This window comes from Muntiacus reevesi, chromosome 22, assembly GCF_963930625.1.
Source record: "Muntiacus reevesi chromosome 22, mMunRee1.1, whole genome shotgun sequence".
Lineage (NCBI taxonomy): Eukaryota > Metazoa > Chordata > Mammalia > Artiodactyla > Cervidae > Muntiacus > Muntiacus reevesi.
In genome coordinates, this window is record NC_089270.1 from 1,570,890 (window position 1) to 1,587,294 (window position 16,405).

A 16,405-nucleotide genomic window follows, 5' to 3' on the forward strand; every position below is an offset into this window, starting at 1 on the left:
GGACTGCAGGCTCTGTGGGGTCAGGCCGTGCCTGGGGAGCCAGCAGCTGGCCTGTTTGTGTGGCCGTTTCTCACTGGGAGGGGCCCAGGGTGTGGCCGGGACCTTGGCACAGTGACAGTGCAGAATTGATTCTTCTTTATAGTTTGTACACTTCCCAGGTGAGGTGAAGTGAAGTGAAAGGCGCTCAGTTGTGTCTGACTCTGCGACATACAAGAGTCCCCACAGACCATGCAGTCCATGGGATTGCCAGGCCAGAATACTGGAGTGGGCTGCCATTCCCTCCTCCAGGGGGTCTCCCCAACCCAGGACAGAACCCAGGTCTTCTGCGTTGCAGCAGATTCTTTACCAGCTGAGCCACAGGGAAGCCAGACTTCCCAGGGGACTCAGCTGGTGAAGAATCCGCCTGCCAGTGCAGGAAACGCAGGTTCGATCTCTGGGTGAGGAAGGTCCCCTGGAGGAGGGAATGGCAGCCCACTCGAGCACTCTGGCCTGCAAAGTTCTTGCCATGGAGAGAGGAGCCTGGTGAGCTCCAGTCCATGGGGGTCACGAGGAACAGAGACGCCTGATCATAGATAGCGACGGAGCCACGACCGCCACCACCGCAGTTCGTGCCGTCTTGTTTCTCTTTTTAGAGGCGTTCCAAATAAGAGCAGTGAATTAGGTGGATTTCGCTTTGGTCTGCTTCTCCTGGTTTGATTGCAGTCTCTGAGGTTTTCTCCCTCCTGTTCACTGTGCATTCTGGAGGTAGGAGTGGTGACTGGCCGTGGGCTATGGGAACTAGTCAGTGGTTTTTTTGTACCTGAGATGACTCTAGGCAGTATACGCCTTATTCAGCAGTTGGGTTTCTTGGTGAATATTAGGAAAATACGTATAAGCTGCACGTCAGACCCGTCACAGCTATGGATGCTCAGGAAGAGGCCTAAGTAAAGCAGAAGACAGTGAGACTCTGAGCAGAGAGCAGAGCAGACGGGCGCTGTGCAGGAGTCCCGGCGGCGCTGTGGGAGTGCCTGAGGTCGGGAGACAGCAGTGCCCTGGTGGGGGGTCATGCTGTGGGGAATGCAGAAATTCCAGCCCCTGTTTGAGGTCTGTGTGTGTCTCGTGTTTTTCACATGTTTTATATGTACTGTGTTTTTTGTGGTCTTCATGTCTAGAGGACACTTTTTTGTTGTTTCAAACGCCAGCACAAACCCCAGGAAGGGTGTCTGCAGGGCCCATTTCTGGGGCTCATGCAGCTGACTCCCCCTGCCCCTCCCGTGGCCCTCAACGTCCAGCGCTCCACCCGGCGCTCACGCCCCGCGCTCACACCCTGCCAGCGCGCTCCAGCCACACCGGTTCTCATGGTGCCGCCACCAGCAGTGCTGGCTTCTGCTTTTCGCTCTGTCTGGAGTGTTCTCCTCACTCAGATTTCTTTTTTCCCTTCCGTCCTTCCCATTGGCCTTCCCTGGAGGTTCAGTAGTAAAGAATCTGCCTGCCAGCACAGGAAACATGGGTTCGATCCCTGGGTCAAGAAGAGCCCCTGGAAAAGGGAACGGCAACCCACTCCAGTATTCGTGCCTGGAGAATTCCACGCGCAGACTCGTCTGGTGGGCTACAGTCCATCCGGTCGCAGAGAGTCAGACCAGACTTAGTGACTTAACAGCAGCAGCAGTCCTTCACACTAGACTTCAGAGTCCCTGTCTCAGAGAGACCATCGGACCTGACCTCCGGGGACCTCCCCTCTCTCCTCGCCCGCCCCTCTTCTGCGTTGTGTTACCCGACTCCCTGGAGTCGCGCTGGGACTGTGGCCCCGCCGCCGGGCCGCTGTTCCTCGGCCTCCACAGAGTCTCCGTCCTCCTGCCTCAGTCAGAGGACTTTTACAACATCTGTCTGCCAGAGGACCACGTGGTCATGGTTAAATTTGTAAGATGCAGAAATGGACGAAAGAAATGAAATGTAGCACATGTCCAGTCCCCCCAGGCTAAGGGAGCCCAGGAGGGGGCATCCAGGCCCCTTGTAGGGTCTGCTGTCCCTGTCGTTGGAGACTTCTGTGACCTCCTTTAAGAGATGAGGTGCATCGTTTCAGAGAGTAGTCTCTGTGCTGGTCATTAAAATTATGCTTGTTATCCTACGTTTAAAAACCAATCGTCGATCTGAATTGAACTAACCACAGTGGGAATTCCTCAGTTCTTCTTGTTTCTCTGGCCATGGTTTTCATAAGGCTGCAGGGTTCTGTTTTTACTTGGCTCTTGTCTTTTACAGCCGAAGTGGTGTGGTGTGGTGATTGAAAAATGAAATGTGCTCAGTTGCTCAGTCGTGTCTGACTCTTTGCAACCCCATGCGCTGTAACCCACCAGGCTCCTCTGTCCATGGAGTTCTCCAGGCAAGAAGCCTGAAGTAGGTTGCCATTCCCTTCTCCACGGGATGTTCCCGACATAGGGATGGAACCTGCGTCTCTTGTGTCTCCTGCATTACAGGCAGACTCTTTACCCACTGAGCTGCCTGAGAAGCACAAGTGAAATAGGTGACAACTTCTGCCCCTTTTGCCCAGCGTGGTGCCCAGAGGGGAAAGGAGCCGTGGTCCAAATCCAGGAGCCGTGTTTCTCTCGGTTTCACTCTTGTGTTCCGTGCTCGCGGGTCCTCCTGGCGACGGGCTGTGCACGGAGCCCGTCGCCGCTGCCTCGGTGTCATCGGCTTCCGCCTGCAGGCTCCTCAGAAGTGCGCAGTGAAAGCCAGGAGTCTCTAACCACAGGCCTGCCAGTTACTGCAGAACAAGTTTGTAGAAGTTGACTGTCTCCGCGTTAGGAAGGAAATTGGTCAAACAGATACTTGATGTTGTGACCTGATTGGGGGGCATGTACTGATTTGTTATCTCTGATCTTCAGCTGACACATTTTATCTTATCACTTAGTTTTTTGGTGGGAAAAGAGGTATCCTGTCTCTTAAGATTCCTCTGATGATGAGAGCAGTACTAGCCTGTTTGTACTGTAGACTGAGCCGCTAGGAAGAAGGACGAGCCGCCTTCCAGTCCAGGCAGCTCCTGTGGGGTTGTTGCTCCTCAGCTGGCAGCACGGACATGTTTTCCTGGGGCTCCAGCCCAGCTCCCCTGCGCACGCTCTGCCCCCTGCTGGCAGTCTGAGCGCAGCGGCCCCCGCACCGCCCCGCATCTGAATGGGGTGCTCGGCAGACGCCAGCCTCGCTGTGGTCTGCCCGGTGACCCCTGGGCGCCCTGCCTGTGGAGGAGGGGGGTGGCGGAGCTGGCCCTGCAGATGAGCGTGCCTCTCTCCCATGCAGGCTCTGCGAGCGGGACCCCTACCAGCTCTACCAGCGGCTGGAGCAGCAGGCGCGGGAGTACGTGCTGGAGATGAAGGTCCGGCTCCTGCGGCAGCTGTCGGCCGCGTCCAGAGTGAAGCCGCCGTCCGGCCTGCAGGGCCCGCCGCAGGCGCACCAGTTCATCTCCCTCCTCCTGGAGGAGTACAGCGCCCTGTGCCAGGCCGCACGCACCATCAGCAGCTTCCTCGGCACGCTGGTGAGGCGCCACATCCCGTTAGGCTGTCCGCTGCTTGGGCAACGTGCGGGGCACGGGGGCTGCTTCCCCTGCTCGGGCGACGTGCGGGGCGCGGGGGCTGCTGCTTCTCCTCAGGTGACGTGCGGGGCGCGGGGGCTGCTTCCTCTCCTTGGGCGACATGCGGTACGCGGGGGCTGGCTGCTTCCTCTCCTCGGGCGACGTGCGGGGCGCAGGGGCTGCTTCCTCTCCTCTGGCGAAGTGCAGGGCGTGGGGGCTGCTGCTTCTCCTCAAGTGACGTGCGGGGCGCGGGGGCTGCTGCTTCTCCTCTGGCGACGTGCGGGGCATGGGGGCTGCTTCCCCTCTTTCCTGTCCCTTGGGACTTGGCTGCTGCATGGGAGGAGGGGCGTGGTGGGGAGCTGGGGCCGGGGGCCGCGTGGGGCAGCGAGGGGGATGGCGGGGGCACGCCTCCACGGGGCAGAGCGCTGCGTTGTGCACACGGGAGGCCGGGCTGGGGTGGGGCAGGCTGTGGGGGCTGCCCAGCGCTGGACTGAGGAGGGGTTCGTGCTCAGGTGGGAGGTCGGCCCCTGTGGGCGTCTCCAGTCCTGGTGAAGGGGACAGGCAGGCTTGCTCTCCCTGGGCCTGTGACCGCAGGGGCTGCAGGAGGAGGTGGTGGGCACGCACCCCTGGGGCCTGGCCTCGGCGGGCTGGGCGCACCTGCGGCTGGACGGGAAGCAGGCCCTCTCTGCTTTCTTGGTCTAACCGTCTGTGGGGGCGGTCCTCATTGTGCACAGTTTGTTATTAATGCCGCTGGCCTTGGGTGCTTTCTTAGTGGTAAAACTGTATTTTGAAACAAATACAGTTGGTTTCAAAACTGGTGGTTCTGAAGATTTTAAGCGTAAGGGTCTTTGTGTGACGCTAAAGTTGATGGGCCTCAGTAGAAAATGAGCCCGTCCTGCCGGTGGCTTCCAGGGCCAGGGGCCGCCCCGAGCCTCGCCCCAGGGAGCACCGGCTCTCCCGCAGGGCAGTGAGCGCTGAGAGCCGGGGCCCTGGTTGTGAGCGCGCGGGCGCGGCTGCGGGCTGTGCGCAGCGCCCCAGCGTCCGGCTGGACGGGCGGCTTCCTTGCGTCTGCCTCTGTGCCGAGTCTCACAGGGTGCTCTGGGTGAAGTTGTTCAAGAAAATGGGGCCTTCTTTACTCCGGAAGGGGAGGAGCGTTGGCACAGACTCCTCAGAGCGCTGTGGGCGTGCTTCTCTGGGGCAGTCCACCGGGGCCCAGGGCCTCTTGGCGGTTGGCTGCAAGCTGGGCCTGAAGCTGTCCCCAAACAGAGTGGACTCTGCTTCGCCACAGTCTGTTGGGGTCGCTCACCCTTCAGGGGGTTTTTGAACATCAGACCTTGATCGTTTGGGAAACATTGGTTCACTGAATGAGTTGCACAGATCTGCCTGATGATCTTCAGTGTCAGGTTAAGCAGCACAGTCCTCAGCATATAAAATCACTTCTGTTACCATCATTGTGATCCTCTTCAGAAGGGCCTTTAAATTGGAGAAGCTTCAAGGCCACAGTGCCAAGTGTCCATTTTCCAGAGTTCTAAGTTTTGCTTGAAAGCTCAGGTTTTATGGTGGGCCACAAGAGGGTCCTCCGCATGAGTCCCCTGGCGGTCGCCCCGCCTGCTCCCTCTCCGCTTGCTGCCCCACCCCGCCCTGCTTCTCCAGGGGCAGCGTCTTCCACGGGCCCAGAGCTGCAGAGCACGCGGACCGCGTCAGGAGGTAGAGGGCGTCTGCACAATGTGACTTTTCTGGGAAATGTCCTTGTATCCCCGGGGTCAGACAGGTCACAGGCTTTCTGATTATCGTGAATGCCAAAGTAAAATTGGAACTGAAATGAGGCCTCCGTTCATCCAGGAGATGCCTTCCCAGGCTGTAATAGGCGGGAACCCTGAGTCTCCCTTCTCAAGGACAGCAGGGTCTTGACCAGCCTGCTGTTTCTCAGGCTCTGTTAGGACGTGACCGCACACACTTGCCCTTCTTCCAGCCCCACGCTCTCTGCAGGAAGTGACAGGTGGGAGTGTTTGGGTGGAGGGGCCAGGCCCAGGTCGGCCGGGAGCTTTGCTGCGGCCTCTGGGTGCAGCCGCGCTGAGTCTGCTGCCACCCCCGCCCCTGCCCCCGCGCCCGCTCAGTCTCTGCAGCAGCTGTGACGGCGCACCCCCGCAGGCCCTGTCCCGGGCCCGGGCAGGTTGCCCGGTGTGTGAATGGAGCACCGCAGCCCCGAGGTCAGGGTTATTGTGGGGGCTGCGGGACGTGCCCCTCACTGGCGTGCGTTGCTGTCCCAGGCTGATCTGAGATGGTGAGGCCAGTGTGGGGGCTGCTCACCCGCCTCATCTAGAAGCGTGACTTCAGGTCTCACAAAATGCCAATGTCTTCCCACAGCAGTCCTCACCTCTGGCCACCTTTAGCGGATATGCCCTGCCCAGAGCTCTGGTCCCGTCCCTGCCAGTGTGACTCAGGGCTGCACTCACACCAGCGGGCAGGGGCCGTCCCCTTTTCCCCAAGACGTGCGGCAGCCCAGGCCCGCCCGCTGCTCCGGGACCCCTTCCCGGGACCCTGGCTCGTGCGGCTGTGCCTTTGCTCTATGTTCTCTGCCACGGGGACAGGTCGTCACCTGGGCGTGGGCCTCTGCCCTGCCCCTGGGAACCCTGGCAGACTGCGGCCCGCTGCGTTGTCTGTGTCCCAGCTGGCGCGGCGCCTGTGCGGAGGGACCTCTGTGGAGTGTGTGCATGCTTTCCACACGTCATCTGTGACTCCGTGCTCACGACGCGCACGTCTTCAAACAGCGTGCCTGATCCAGCTTCATGCCCGGCCGTGGGCCCAGTGTCTTGGTTCCCAGGCCCCGGCCTTCACCCCGCCCAGCTCTCCGGTGTGGGAATGGCTCTGAGAGGCAGTGCAGGAGAAACTGGTGTGAAGTGTTTTGGTAAAACATGCAGTAGGAACCAACAGTGGAAACGCGGACAGAGGTGAGGGTTTGAGGGTCCCTGCCGAGGCTCTGTATGGCTGCAGCGTGCACGCGGAGGGCCCCTGCGCGCAGAGCGTGTGTGCCTGTGTGGAGCAGGCACGCGTGCGCCCAGCATTGCTCTGCGGGCATGTGTGGGTTCCCCTTCACCTGCTCTCTCGGCCCCCCCACCCCTGCTGGTGAGGGCACAGGGCACCGGGGCGTCCACGGGGTCAGCCCCTCTGCTCGGCCGCGCTGAGCGGTGGGTGGGGACAGACCAGGCGGCGGGTAGACTGAGGCACTGCTGCAGCAGGGACGGGAGTGCCGTGCTCCCTGCGGTCTGTGGAGGATGTCGGTGGCCCAGTGGAGGAGTTTCCCTGGGTGCGAGGTGACACGCCGCAGGGAGCGTGCATGTGGCTGACATGTGAGTTCACGCACGTGTGGTTGCAGCCAGAGCGGGTGTGTGTGAACAGAGCCCCAGGCCCCGGTTCTCTCTGGAGGGCCCTCGCTCTGATGACTGGAAGGGTATTGAGTGTGTAAAGCGGTTGTGGAAAGTAGTGAATGAGGTGGCCATGTTCATCAGAGAGAGGAAGAGCTGACCTCCCCACGAGGTTGCCAGCGTGGAATTGTCGGTCTTTTAGACTCCCCTCAGGCTCTTCTCTGGACAGGCTGGCCATGATCGTCCCTGGGCGCCAGAGGGTGTGTAGGCAGTTAAGTCGTTGGACTGGTGGGGCTCTCAGTCCGCTCGAAGGCCCTGTTGTGAGCGACACCATTGGCTGTGAGCTGAGCGCTCTCTCCTGCGCCCTCAGCTGTGTGCGTCTTGCTGAGTCAGTTAGGAGGAGGCGGGAGGCCCAGGGACTCGCTGCCCCTCAGAGAACAGTGTTCTGGGCCTGCATAGAGGGACATGGTTTGTGGGGGGACGGGAGAACGCGCTCTGCCAGTTCTCCAGTCTTTAATTCAGTGCATCTTCTCGTATGTGTTTAATGAACTAGGAAAACGAGCACCTGAAGAAGTTCCAGGTGACGTGGGAGCTGCACAACAAGCACCTGTTTGAAGACCTGGTCTTCTCGGAGCCGCTTCTCCAGAGCAACCTGCCAGCCCTGGTGTCACAGATCAGGTAGTCGGTCTCCCCCATGTGTCCTGTCCCTGGGGCGCGGCAGGCGTGCGCCTGGACACCTCCGCCACGACCGTTCCTGCCAGGAACGTGCAGAGCTGAGGGGAGAATGCAGCCTGGGGAGAAAGCTCAGAACGCGATGAGTAATACAGCTAGAGCGACAAACCCAGGATTAATGCGACTAAATTACGCCAGAAGTTCCTCCTGAATAAAGCAAAGCTGGGATACAAGGTGTTTCATTTGACAAGACTCGGGTTCTGCTAGGTGGCCGTGGGGTGGTCCCCTCTGTGGCACTTGGGTGGGGAGAGAGGCGGGCTGATGGGGCCGGGCGTGGTGCGGGGGGCAGTGGCCCGGCAGGTCTCTCAGATGCGCCCCCTGCCTCGGGGGCTCGGGGCTTCCTGCTGCTGTTTGGGCTCCATCAGGAGTCCCCGTACCGTGCTCGGGGCCCCTCGCTCTGTCGATGGGGAGGAGAGAAGCCCCCGTCTTTATTCCTTACTACTCATGTGCATTTCCACAATCTTCCCTGCTTTTTGATTTGCTGTATCTTTTTTTTAAAGGAAAAAACTACAAATGATCTCAAAACTTTACTCATTTAAAGAAACTGACTTGACTTAGGAAGGTTCTGTGTCTCAGTGGTTTGTTTTGGTTTTTTAGTTTACTCATTTATTTCTGGCCGCACTGGGTCTTCTTGCCATTCGGGCTTTTCTCTGGCCGCGGTGAGCGGGGGCAGCTCTTCGCTGCAGCACGCAGGCTTGACGTTGAGGGGCGTCTCTGCTGAGCACGGGCCCAGGACTGGTGGCGCGCCGGCTTTGTTGCTCTGCTGCACGTGGGGTCTTCCTGGACTAGGCACCGAGCCCATGTCCCTGCATCGGCAGGTGGACTCTTGACCGCTCTGCCTCAGGAAAGTCCTGGTGCCTGTGTTTTCTAAGAGCTTTATTGAGGTCTAATTGACAGACCATATTAATCCACTGGTTTAAAGTGTATGATTCAGCAGCAGGAGTTACATTTTTAATAATAATTGGACCACCACCACCAGTATTTCCAAAACGTCCCTGTTGCTCCAGGTAGACTCCGTCACCATTACATGCTGACCTCCGTTCCTTTTGAGGTGCTCTCATCTGCAGGCCCCACCCTGCCCGCTTCCCCTTGCAGCTTGTCTGTCTGTCAGGGAGCCTGCATCGTGGGTCCTGCAGGGCCGCCAGGCCTGGTGCTGCAGCGTGCACGCCCTCGGGGCCCAGCTGGCCTGTCCGTGTGGCCACAGTTGGTGGAGCCAGCTGGCGGAGCGGCCCCGCCAGACTCTGCTGCCCCTCGGGGGACCGGGAACCTGCTGCAGCTCCTTAGCTTGTGATGGTTTCTGTAGCTGTGGCCCGACTTGGTCTTTATTTTAAAATACGTATTAATTGTCAACCAGTGAAGTTGCTCAGTCGTGTCCGAGTCTTTGTGATCGCATAGACTTGTAGCCTATGAGGCTCCTCCATCCATGGAATTTTCCAGGCAATAGTACTGGAGTAGGTTGCCATTTCCTCCTCGAGGGGATCTTCCCGATCCAGGGATTGAACCCAGGTCTCCTGCATTGCAGGCAGATGCTTTACTGTCTGAGCCACGAGGGAAGCTAAGGGAATGTTTAATTAGGTTTCTAAGTAAATAAACTCACCCTAAGTGATGTTATCTCATTTCCTTCTCACTCACCGCCACATGCTGTTTCACATAGACATTGTTCATCGTAGATACCACCACCCATCATGTGGGGTGGTTGTGTTTGCAGAGTGAATGTTGAGGTGATGACCTGTTTGCTGAACCGTTGATGCCGTTTGACCCTGAGGACACTTGCTGCCGTCGGGTGACTTCCTGTTCCAGTCTGCACCCCAGCCTGTGCCTGCTGGTTGGGCTCTGAGTGTCTCCCCCCCCCCCCGCCGCCCCTGCGCCCTTAAGAATCCAGGACCACCCCGCCCCCACCCACAGCCGCTCTGCCCTCCCCTGGCTCTGAGCAGGTCTGCCGCGGAGCACAGGAGAGCGCCTCGGGCCGCGGGCGGTGCAGAGGAGGCCGGACAGCCCCCCATGGGAGGCGGGTCTGCGTGAAGGGTGGAGACGGGTCTGTAATGGCGGGGCTGCAGAGGCCCAGGAGGACCACGTTGCTGCCTCGTAGGCTGCCACGCTCTCCCCTGGCTGCCCGTGTGCTCTGTGGAGCCCAGAGCTGCCTCGGCGAGGCCTGGGGGTCAGAGTGCTGAAGAGCGGTGTGTCCTGGGGCCGGGCTCAGCTCTAGGAGGGCACTCCTGGGCTGTTAGCCCTGGCGTTGCTTGGCCGCCGTGGTTGCGGCTGGCTCCCGGCCCTGCGCTTTGCTGCACAGGTTGGCAGTGACGTGGGTTTCTGTGTTTCCCTCCGTGCGGGGCCCACAGGACGCCGTCCTCGCGCGTACGTCTCCACACAGTGGTCACCCGCAGGGAGGGGGCTGTCTGCACCGTGGACCCCTGCTCGTTCTTCAGTCACGTTGTTTGTTTTTATCATAAAATCACTAGGTTGTCATTGCAATCTGAAATTCAGAAATAAAGTTCAGAAGTAAAGTTCTGAAAACAGGAAATCATGATGAGAGGTAGTACCGTAAACAGTTTGGTGTTGCTTCCAGACTTTTTTCCAGCGTCCACGCCTCACCCCCCCCACCAACACACACAGGCATTTTAAACATGATGACATAGCCCTAGCTCTGCTTCACATGGGAGCGTTTCCATTTCAGGTGTGTGTGCATCTGGGTGTGAGCAGGTGGGCGTCTGAGTCTGCCTGGGAAACCCCGTGCGTGCAGTGGCTCTGACCCAGCGGGCAGCTTCCGGCTCCTCTGCGTGAGCTCTGCGGGTTATTGACCCTGCTCACGCCAGCCTGTGCCCCGAGCAGTTACAGTGGTGTTTTGGAAATTCCCGGTTAGGTCTTTATCACCGTTATTTTGGCTTAGATGTTGACGTGTTCAGAGATTAGGAAAACGAAGGGTCTCTAAAGTCAACCTGCCTTATGACAGGACCTGCCCCCTGCCCTGCGCTCCCAAGCACCCTCTTCTTCAGAAATCCGGCTATTTACCTGGGCGTGTGTCTTTTGTTTCCTGTTAATTCTCTCATTTGTCGCCTTACCATCTTAACAAGATATGATAGAGAATAAATGAAACTGTAATTGTATTTTTTTGGACTGAATTTCCTGTCATACTTAATGTGAAAGTCAGGCCCACAGTTTGTATTTCTTATTAAATGTTGTGTTTTCTCTGGATCAGCGTATCTGAACGGGCAAGAATACTTTACGAGCCCACCTGTCGTGACGGCATCTCTGGGCCTTAGTCTTTTTAGAGCAGCATCCTTCACAACTCATTTTTTTCTCAGGATCTGTTCCTTGTCTGAGCTGCTGCTTTAGGCCAGACTCGGCTCTGGGCGCCTGGCCCGTCTCTTGCGCGGGCCCGGCAGCAGGCTTGGGGCAGGTGCAGTGGGGGCCCCCGCCGCCTCAGGAGGGGAGGTGGCGGCAGGGCGGTTACAGGCCTCTGTCTGCAGGCTGGGGACCACGACTCATGACGGCTGCTGCGAGGACACGTACAGCGCGCTGCTGCAGCGGTTCCAGCGCTCTGAGGAGGAGCTGCGCGCCGTGGCCGCCGAGTGGCTGCAGTGCCAGAAGAGAATCGACGCCTATGTGGACGAGCAGGTGGGTGTCCGCAAGGGGTGTGCCTGGGGGACGTGCCCAGGGATGGTGGGGGGGCGTTCCAGGGCACACCCGCGGGCTTGGCCATCGCCCAGGCTCCGGCCTCCTGCAGGGCCTCTGGGAGCCGCTCCAGCCCTCGGGAGCTGTTGACTGACACTTCCCGTCCAGAACCTGGGGACACACGGCCCCCCATCTCCACCCACTGCTGCGTCTGAACGGGAACACAGACCTGGACCAGGCGGGCGGGTCCAGCGTGGAGCAGTGGGGCACAGGCCCCCGTGCCCCAGCCTGTCCGGCAGCACGAGCCAGCCAGTGGCCCGAGTGGCCTGCCTGCCTCACCCGGGCGGTGGGAGCGGGGAGGCGCTCGGCACGGAACTCTCCCGAGGGCGCGGGGTAAGGGCTGAGGGAAGCCGTGGTGGAGCCCAGGGCGCACCTCTGAGGCTGTGGGGACGTACGCCCTTGGCTCTGGCTGAAGACGTGAGCTGGGCCAGTGTCCTCCTCGGACCCCAAGCGCCGCCCGGCCTCTGTGTGGTCCTTGGTCTCAGTGTTGCCTTCTGAGCCAGGCACGGGGTTGGGACACGGGAAGGGCCCGGCCTGTCCCCAGGGCGCCCTTTGTTCCAACCCCTCTGTGTTTCCTGGAGTAGCCCAGGAGTCCTGCAGCCTCAGGGACCATCCTGTTCACAGGGGTGTCTCGCTCAGGATGTGGGAGGGTTCTCCTCGCCATCCTCCCCCAAGTGGTCAGACTGTCTGCCTGCCGGTGCCGCTGGCAACCTTCCGGAGCTCGGCGCCACTGAGCCAAGCTCGTTCTGTGTGGCCGCACCTGGCCTCCTCGCAGCCCCTGTGCACTTAGTGTGTGGCCTCGGGAGTTGCTCTGCTCATGACACGCTGCCCCCTGTCCTGTCGTTCCTGTGGAGGCAGTGGTGGTTTGGGGTTTCCTTCATGTGACCCTTGTTCTCCAGCTGTGCTCGCTGACCTTGACCCCTCGGCTTCAGCCCCTGTGGGGGCGCAGCTGGCCCTTGTTGCTCGGTTGACGGGCGTTGGGCCGATGCGGCTGCCGTCTAGCTGCCCTCCCTGGGTAGCCTCCATCCGGACCTTCAGCAGCTGAGTCAGGCCGAGCGGACAAGCACAACCCGCCCCCGGCCCGCCCGCCACCTGCTCTCTGGGCTGGGGGAGCGTGGGGTGTGGGGACCCGCCGTGCCTCTCAGCACCAGGGCTGCAAACGAGTGTGGGGCTTAGCTGTCTGAGGCCAGGTTCCTCTCTTCAGGGTGCGCTGGACTCCAGAGCTCTGTTTGGACACTCTGGAACCCCACAAGCCCCATGGCGTGTTCCTTCTGGGTCCACATGGACGACAGGCTGCTGCAAGGACAGCGGCACACCGTCCGTTCCGAGAGCGCCCCGGCAGTGTGTGCTGTGGTCCTGGGTGGCGATGTTGGCGGCTCTGCCTCGGCTTCCTTCTTGGTCCTGTGAGAATCTGCAGCTGTAACAGACCTGCAGGCAGAAGCGCTGCTTCCTGGTGAATCTGCCGGAGGGCCAGTCTGGGGCTGAAAGACTGGCGCAGGAGTCCACAGGCCGTCACTGGGGAGCCCGTGCCGAGGACCGTCGTAGTCAGGCTGTGGAGTCCGGGTGTGAGGGCTGTGGGGTCCCCAGGGCCACTCCAGCCAGGCCAGACCCCCACAGGAGATGCAGGGCAGCCTGAGGACCCTGGGAGCCAACAGGGCGCATGACCTGCATGAAATGGGCAGACTCCAGAAACAGGACCAGCGAGACCTAAGCCATGAGAAAGTGGAGACTCTCAGTAAACCTGTAACTAGTAAGATTGAGTCAGTAATTGAAAATCTCCCAACAAAGAAAAGGTCAGGACCCAGTGGCTTCACAGGTGAATTCTAGCAAACATTTAAGAATTAACACCCACCCTTCTCAGAGTTTTCCAGAAAACTAAAAGGGGGGAAACACTTCCTAATTCGTTCTGAGGCCAGCATAGCTCTGATGCCAAAGCCAAAGACACGACAGGAAAACTACAGACGAAAACTGTGCTTCTGTAGTGAGTGTCGACGCAGGAGCCCTTAACAGCATACGACAAGCGGAATTCAGCATGTGTAAAGGTCTGTACGGGTGTAGCTTTCCCTTTTCTCCTTTGCTTCTCACTTGTCTTCTTTTCACAGCTATTTGTAAGGCCTCCTCAGACAGCCAGTTTGCTTTTTTGCATTTCTTTCTCTTGGGGGTGGTCTTGATCCCTGTCTCCTATACAATGTCACAAACCTCTGTCCATAGTTGATCAGGCACTCTATCAGGTCTAGTCCCTTAAATCTACTTCTCATTTCCACTGTATAATCGTAAGGGATTTGATTTAGATCATACATGAATGGTCTAGTGATTTTCCATACTTTCTTAATTAAAGTCTGTATTTGGCAATAAGGAGTTCATGATCTGAGCCACAGTCAGCTCCTGGTCTTGTTTTTGCTGGCTGTACGGAGCTTCTCCATCTGCAGAGAGTATAATTAATCTGATCTCAGTATTGACCATCTGGTGATGTCCACGTGTAGTCTTCTCTTGTGTTGCTGGAAGAGGGTGTTTGCTATGACCAGAATGGCTGTCTGAGGAGGCCTTACAAATTGCTGTGAGAAGAAGAGTAGCGAAAAGCAAAGGCGAAAAGGAAAGATATTCCCATTTGAATGCTGAGTTTCAAAGAATAACCAGGAGAGATAAGAAAGCCTTCCTCAGTGATCAGTGCAAAGAAATACATGAAAACAACAGAATGGGAAAGACTGCAGATTTCTTCAAGAAAATTAGAGATACCAAGGGAACATTTGATACAAAGATGAACTCAATGAAGGACAGAAATGGTATGGACCTAACAGAAGCAGAAGATATTAAGAAGAAGTGGCAAGAATACACAGGAAAACTGTACAAAAAAGATGTTCACAACCCAGATAATCATGATGGTGTGATCACTCACCTAGAGCCAAGCATCCTGGAATGCGAAGTCAGTGGGCCTTAGGAAGCATCACTAGTGGAGGTGATGGAATTCCAGTTGAGCTATTTCAAATCCTAAAAGATGATGCTGTGAAAGTGCTGCACTCAATATGCCAGCAAATTTGGAAAACTCAGCAGTGGCCACAGGACTGGAAAAGGTTAGTTTTCATTCCAATCCCAAAGAAAAGCAATGCCAAAGAATGCTCAAACTACCGCACAATTGCACTCATCTCACATGCTAGCAAAGTAATGCTCAAAATTCTCCAAGCCAGGCTTCAGCAGTACATGAACCGTGAACTTCCAGATGTTCAAGCTGGTTTTAGGCAAGGCAGAGGATCAAATTGCCAACAACCCCTGCATCATCAAAAAAGAGAGTTCCAGAAAACCATCTAGTTCTGCTTTATTGGTTATGCCAAACAAAGCCTTTGACTGTGTGGATCACAATAAACTGTGGAAAATTCTGAAAGAGATGGGAATACCAGACCACCTGACCTGCCTCTTGAAAAACGTATATGCAGGTCAGGAAGCAGCAGTTGGGACTGGACATGGAACAACAGACTAGTTCCAAATAGGAAAAGGAGTACGTCAAGGCTGTATTTAACTTATTTAACTTATATGCAGAGTACATCATGAGAAACGCTGAGGCAGAGGAAGCACAAGCTGGAATCAAGATTGCCGGGAGAAATATCGATAACCTCAGATATGCAGATGACACCACCCTTATGGCAGAAACTGAAGAAGAACTAAAGAGCCTCTTGATGAAAGAGGAGAGTGAAAAAATTGGCTCAAGGCTCAACATTCAGAAAACTAAGATCATGGCATCCGGTTCCAACACTTAATGGCAAGTAGATGGGGAAACAGTGAGAGACTTTATTTTGGGGGGCTCCAAAAATCACAGCAGATGGTGACTGCAGCCATTAAATTAGAAGATGCTTACTCCTTAGAAGGAAAGTTTTGACCAACCTAGATAGCACATTAAAAAGCAGAGACATTACTTTGCCAGCAAAGGTCAAGTCAAGGCTATGGGTTTTTCAGTGGTCATGTGTGGATGTGAGAGTTGGACTGTGAAGAAAGCTGAGTGCCGAAAAATTGATGCTTTTGAACTGTGGTGTTGGAGAAGACTCTTGAGAGTCCCTTGGGCTACAAGGAGATCCAACCAGTCCATCCTAAAGGAGATCAGTCCTGGGTGTTCAATGGAAGGACTGATGCTGAAGCTGAAACTCCAATACTTTGGCCACCTCATGCGAAGAGTTGACTCGTTGGAAAAGACCCTGATGCTGGGAGGGATTGGGGGCAGGAGGAGAAGGGGACGACAGAGGATGAGATGGCTGGATGGCATCACCGACTCGATGGGCATAAGTTTGAGTAAACTCTGGGAGTTGGTGATGGACAGGGAGGCCTGGCATGCTGCGATTCATGGGATCACAAAGAGTCGGACACGACTGATCGACTGAACTGAACTGAACTGATACATACAATAAATAATCTGACAAGGACGTTATGAGAACAGTCTGATTTATAATAGTACTGATAAGAGTAAAATACTTGGGAATTAATCTACTCAGAGAGATGGAAGACTTGTACACTGAGGACTACAAAACATTCTTGAAAGAAAATAAAACACAAATAAATGGAAACACATCCTATATTCTTGGATTGGGCAATTAAATATTGTCAAAATGTCAGTGTTACCTACAGTGTTGTATAGATTCAGTGTGATCTCCATCAAAATCCCAATGATGCCTCTTGCAAATCTAGAAAAACCCATCCTAAAATTCATATTTTATGTTACGCGTGTTTTATTACCACAAGGGGAAAACAGCTTTCTGCCTTTCTACAATTGGAAACCATCCTCTTCCCTAAAGCAACTGACAGATAAATGCTTATTTTGATTTACCTGTCAAGAAACTGTGATATTAATATAAATGAGGGAAATTGAGCAGTTTTAGTTGCATCAGAGGGTGCCACTCATTCTGGAATCCTTGGAATGGGTATCGGTCTCATTTAATCAAGTAGCCTTTTAGAAATTATACAGTAATTCAGGATTTCAAAATATTGAACTCCTGTAAAATAATTAGTATGTGTAAATAAATATGGCCATGAGAAGACAGTTGACAGCTTTGAAATCAGTTTTTTTTGTTTGGGTTTAAAAGTTTTACCCTTTATTCGTTGTGTGAACACG

At 56.2% G+C, this 16,405-nt stretch overlaps 1 protein-coding gene across 6 annotated transcripts in view; it reads left to right on the forward strand.

Annotated features, from left to right (window-relative positions):
- The window catches only part of LOC136152956 (protein FAM193A-like), a 200,687-nt gene that overhangs the window by 135,655 nt on the left and 48,627 nt on the right, over positions 1–16,405 (forward strand). For all 6 annotated transcript variants that reach the window (XM_065914528.1, XM_065914527.1, XM_065914530.1 and 3 more), the window contains 3 exons: positions 3,271–3,505; positions 7,460–7,584; positions 11,106–11,253. In XM_065914528.1, the coding sequence (XP_065770600.1) occupies positions 3,271–3,505; positions 7,460–7,584; positions 11,106–11,253 (508 nt within the window). The remainder of the gene's footprint in view (positions 1–3,270; positions 3,506–7,459; positions 7,585–11,105; positions 11,254–16,405) is intronic.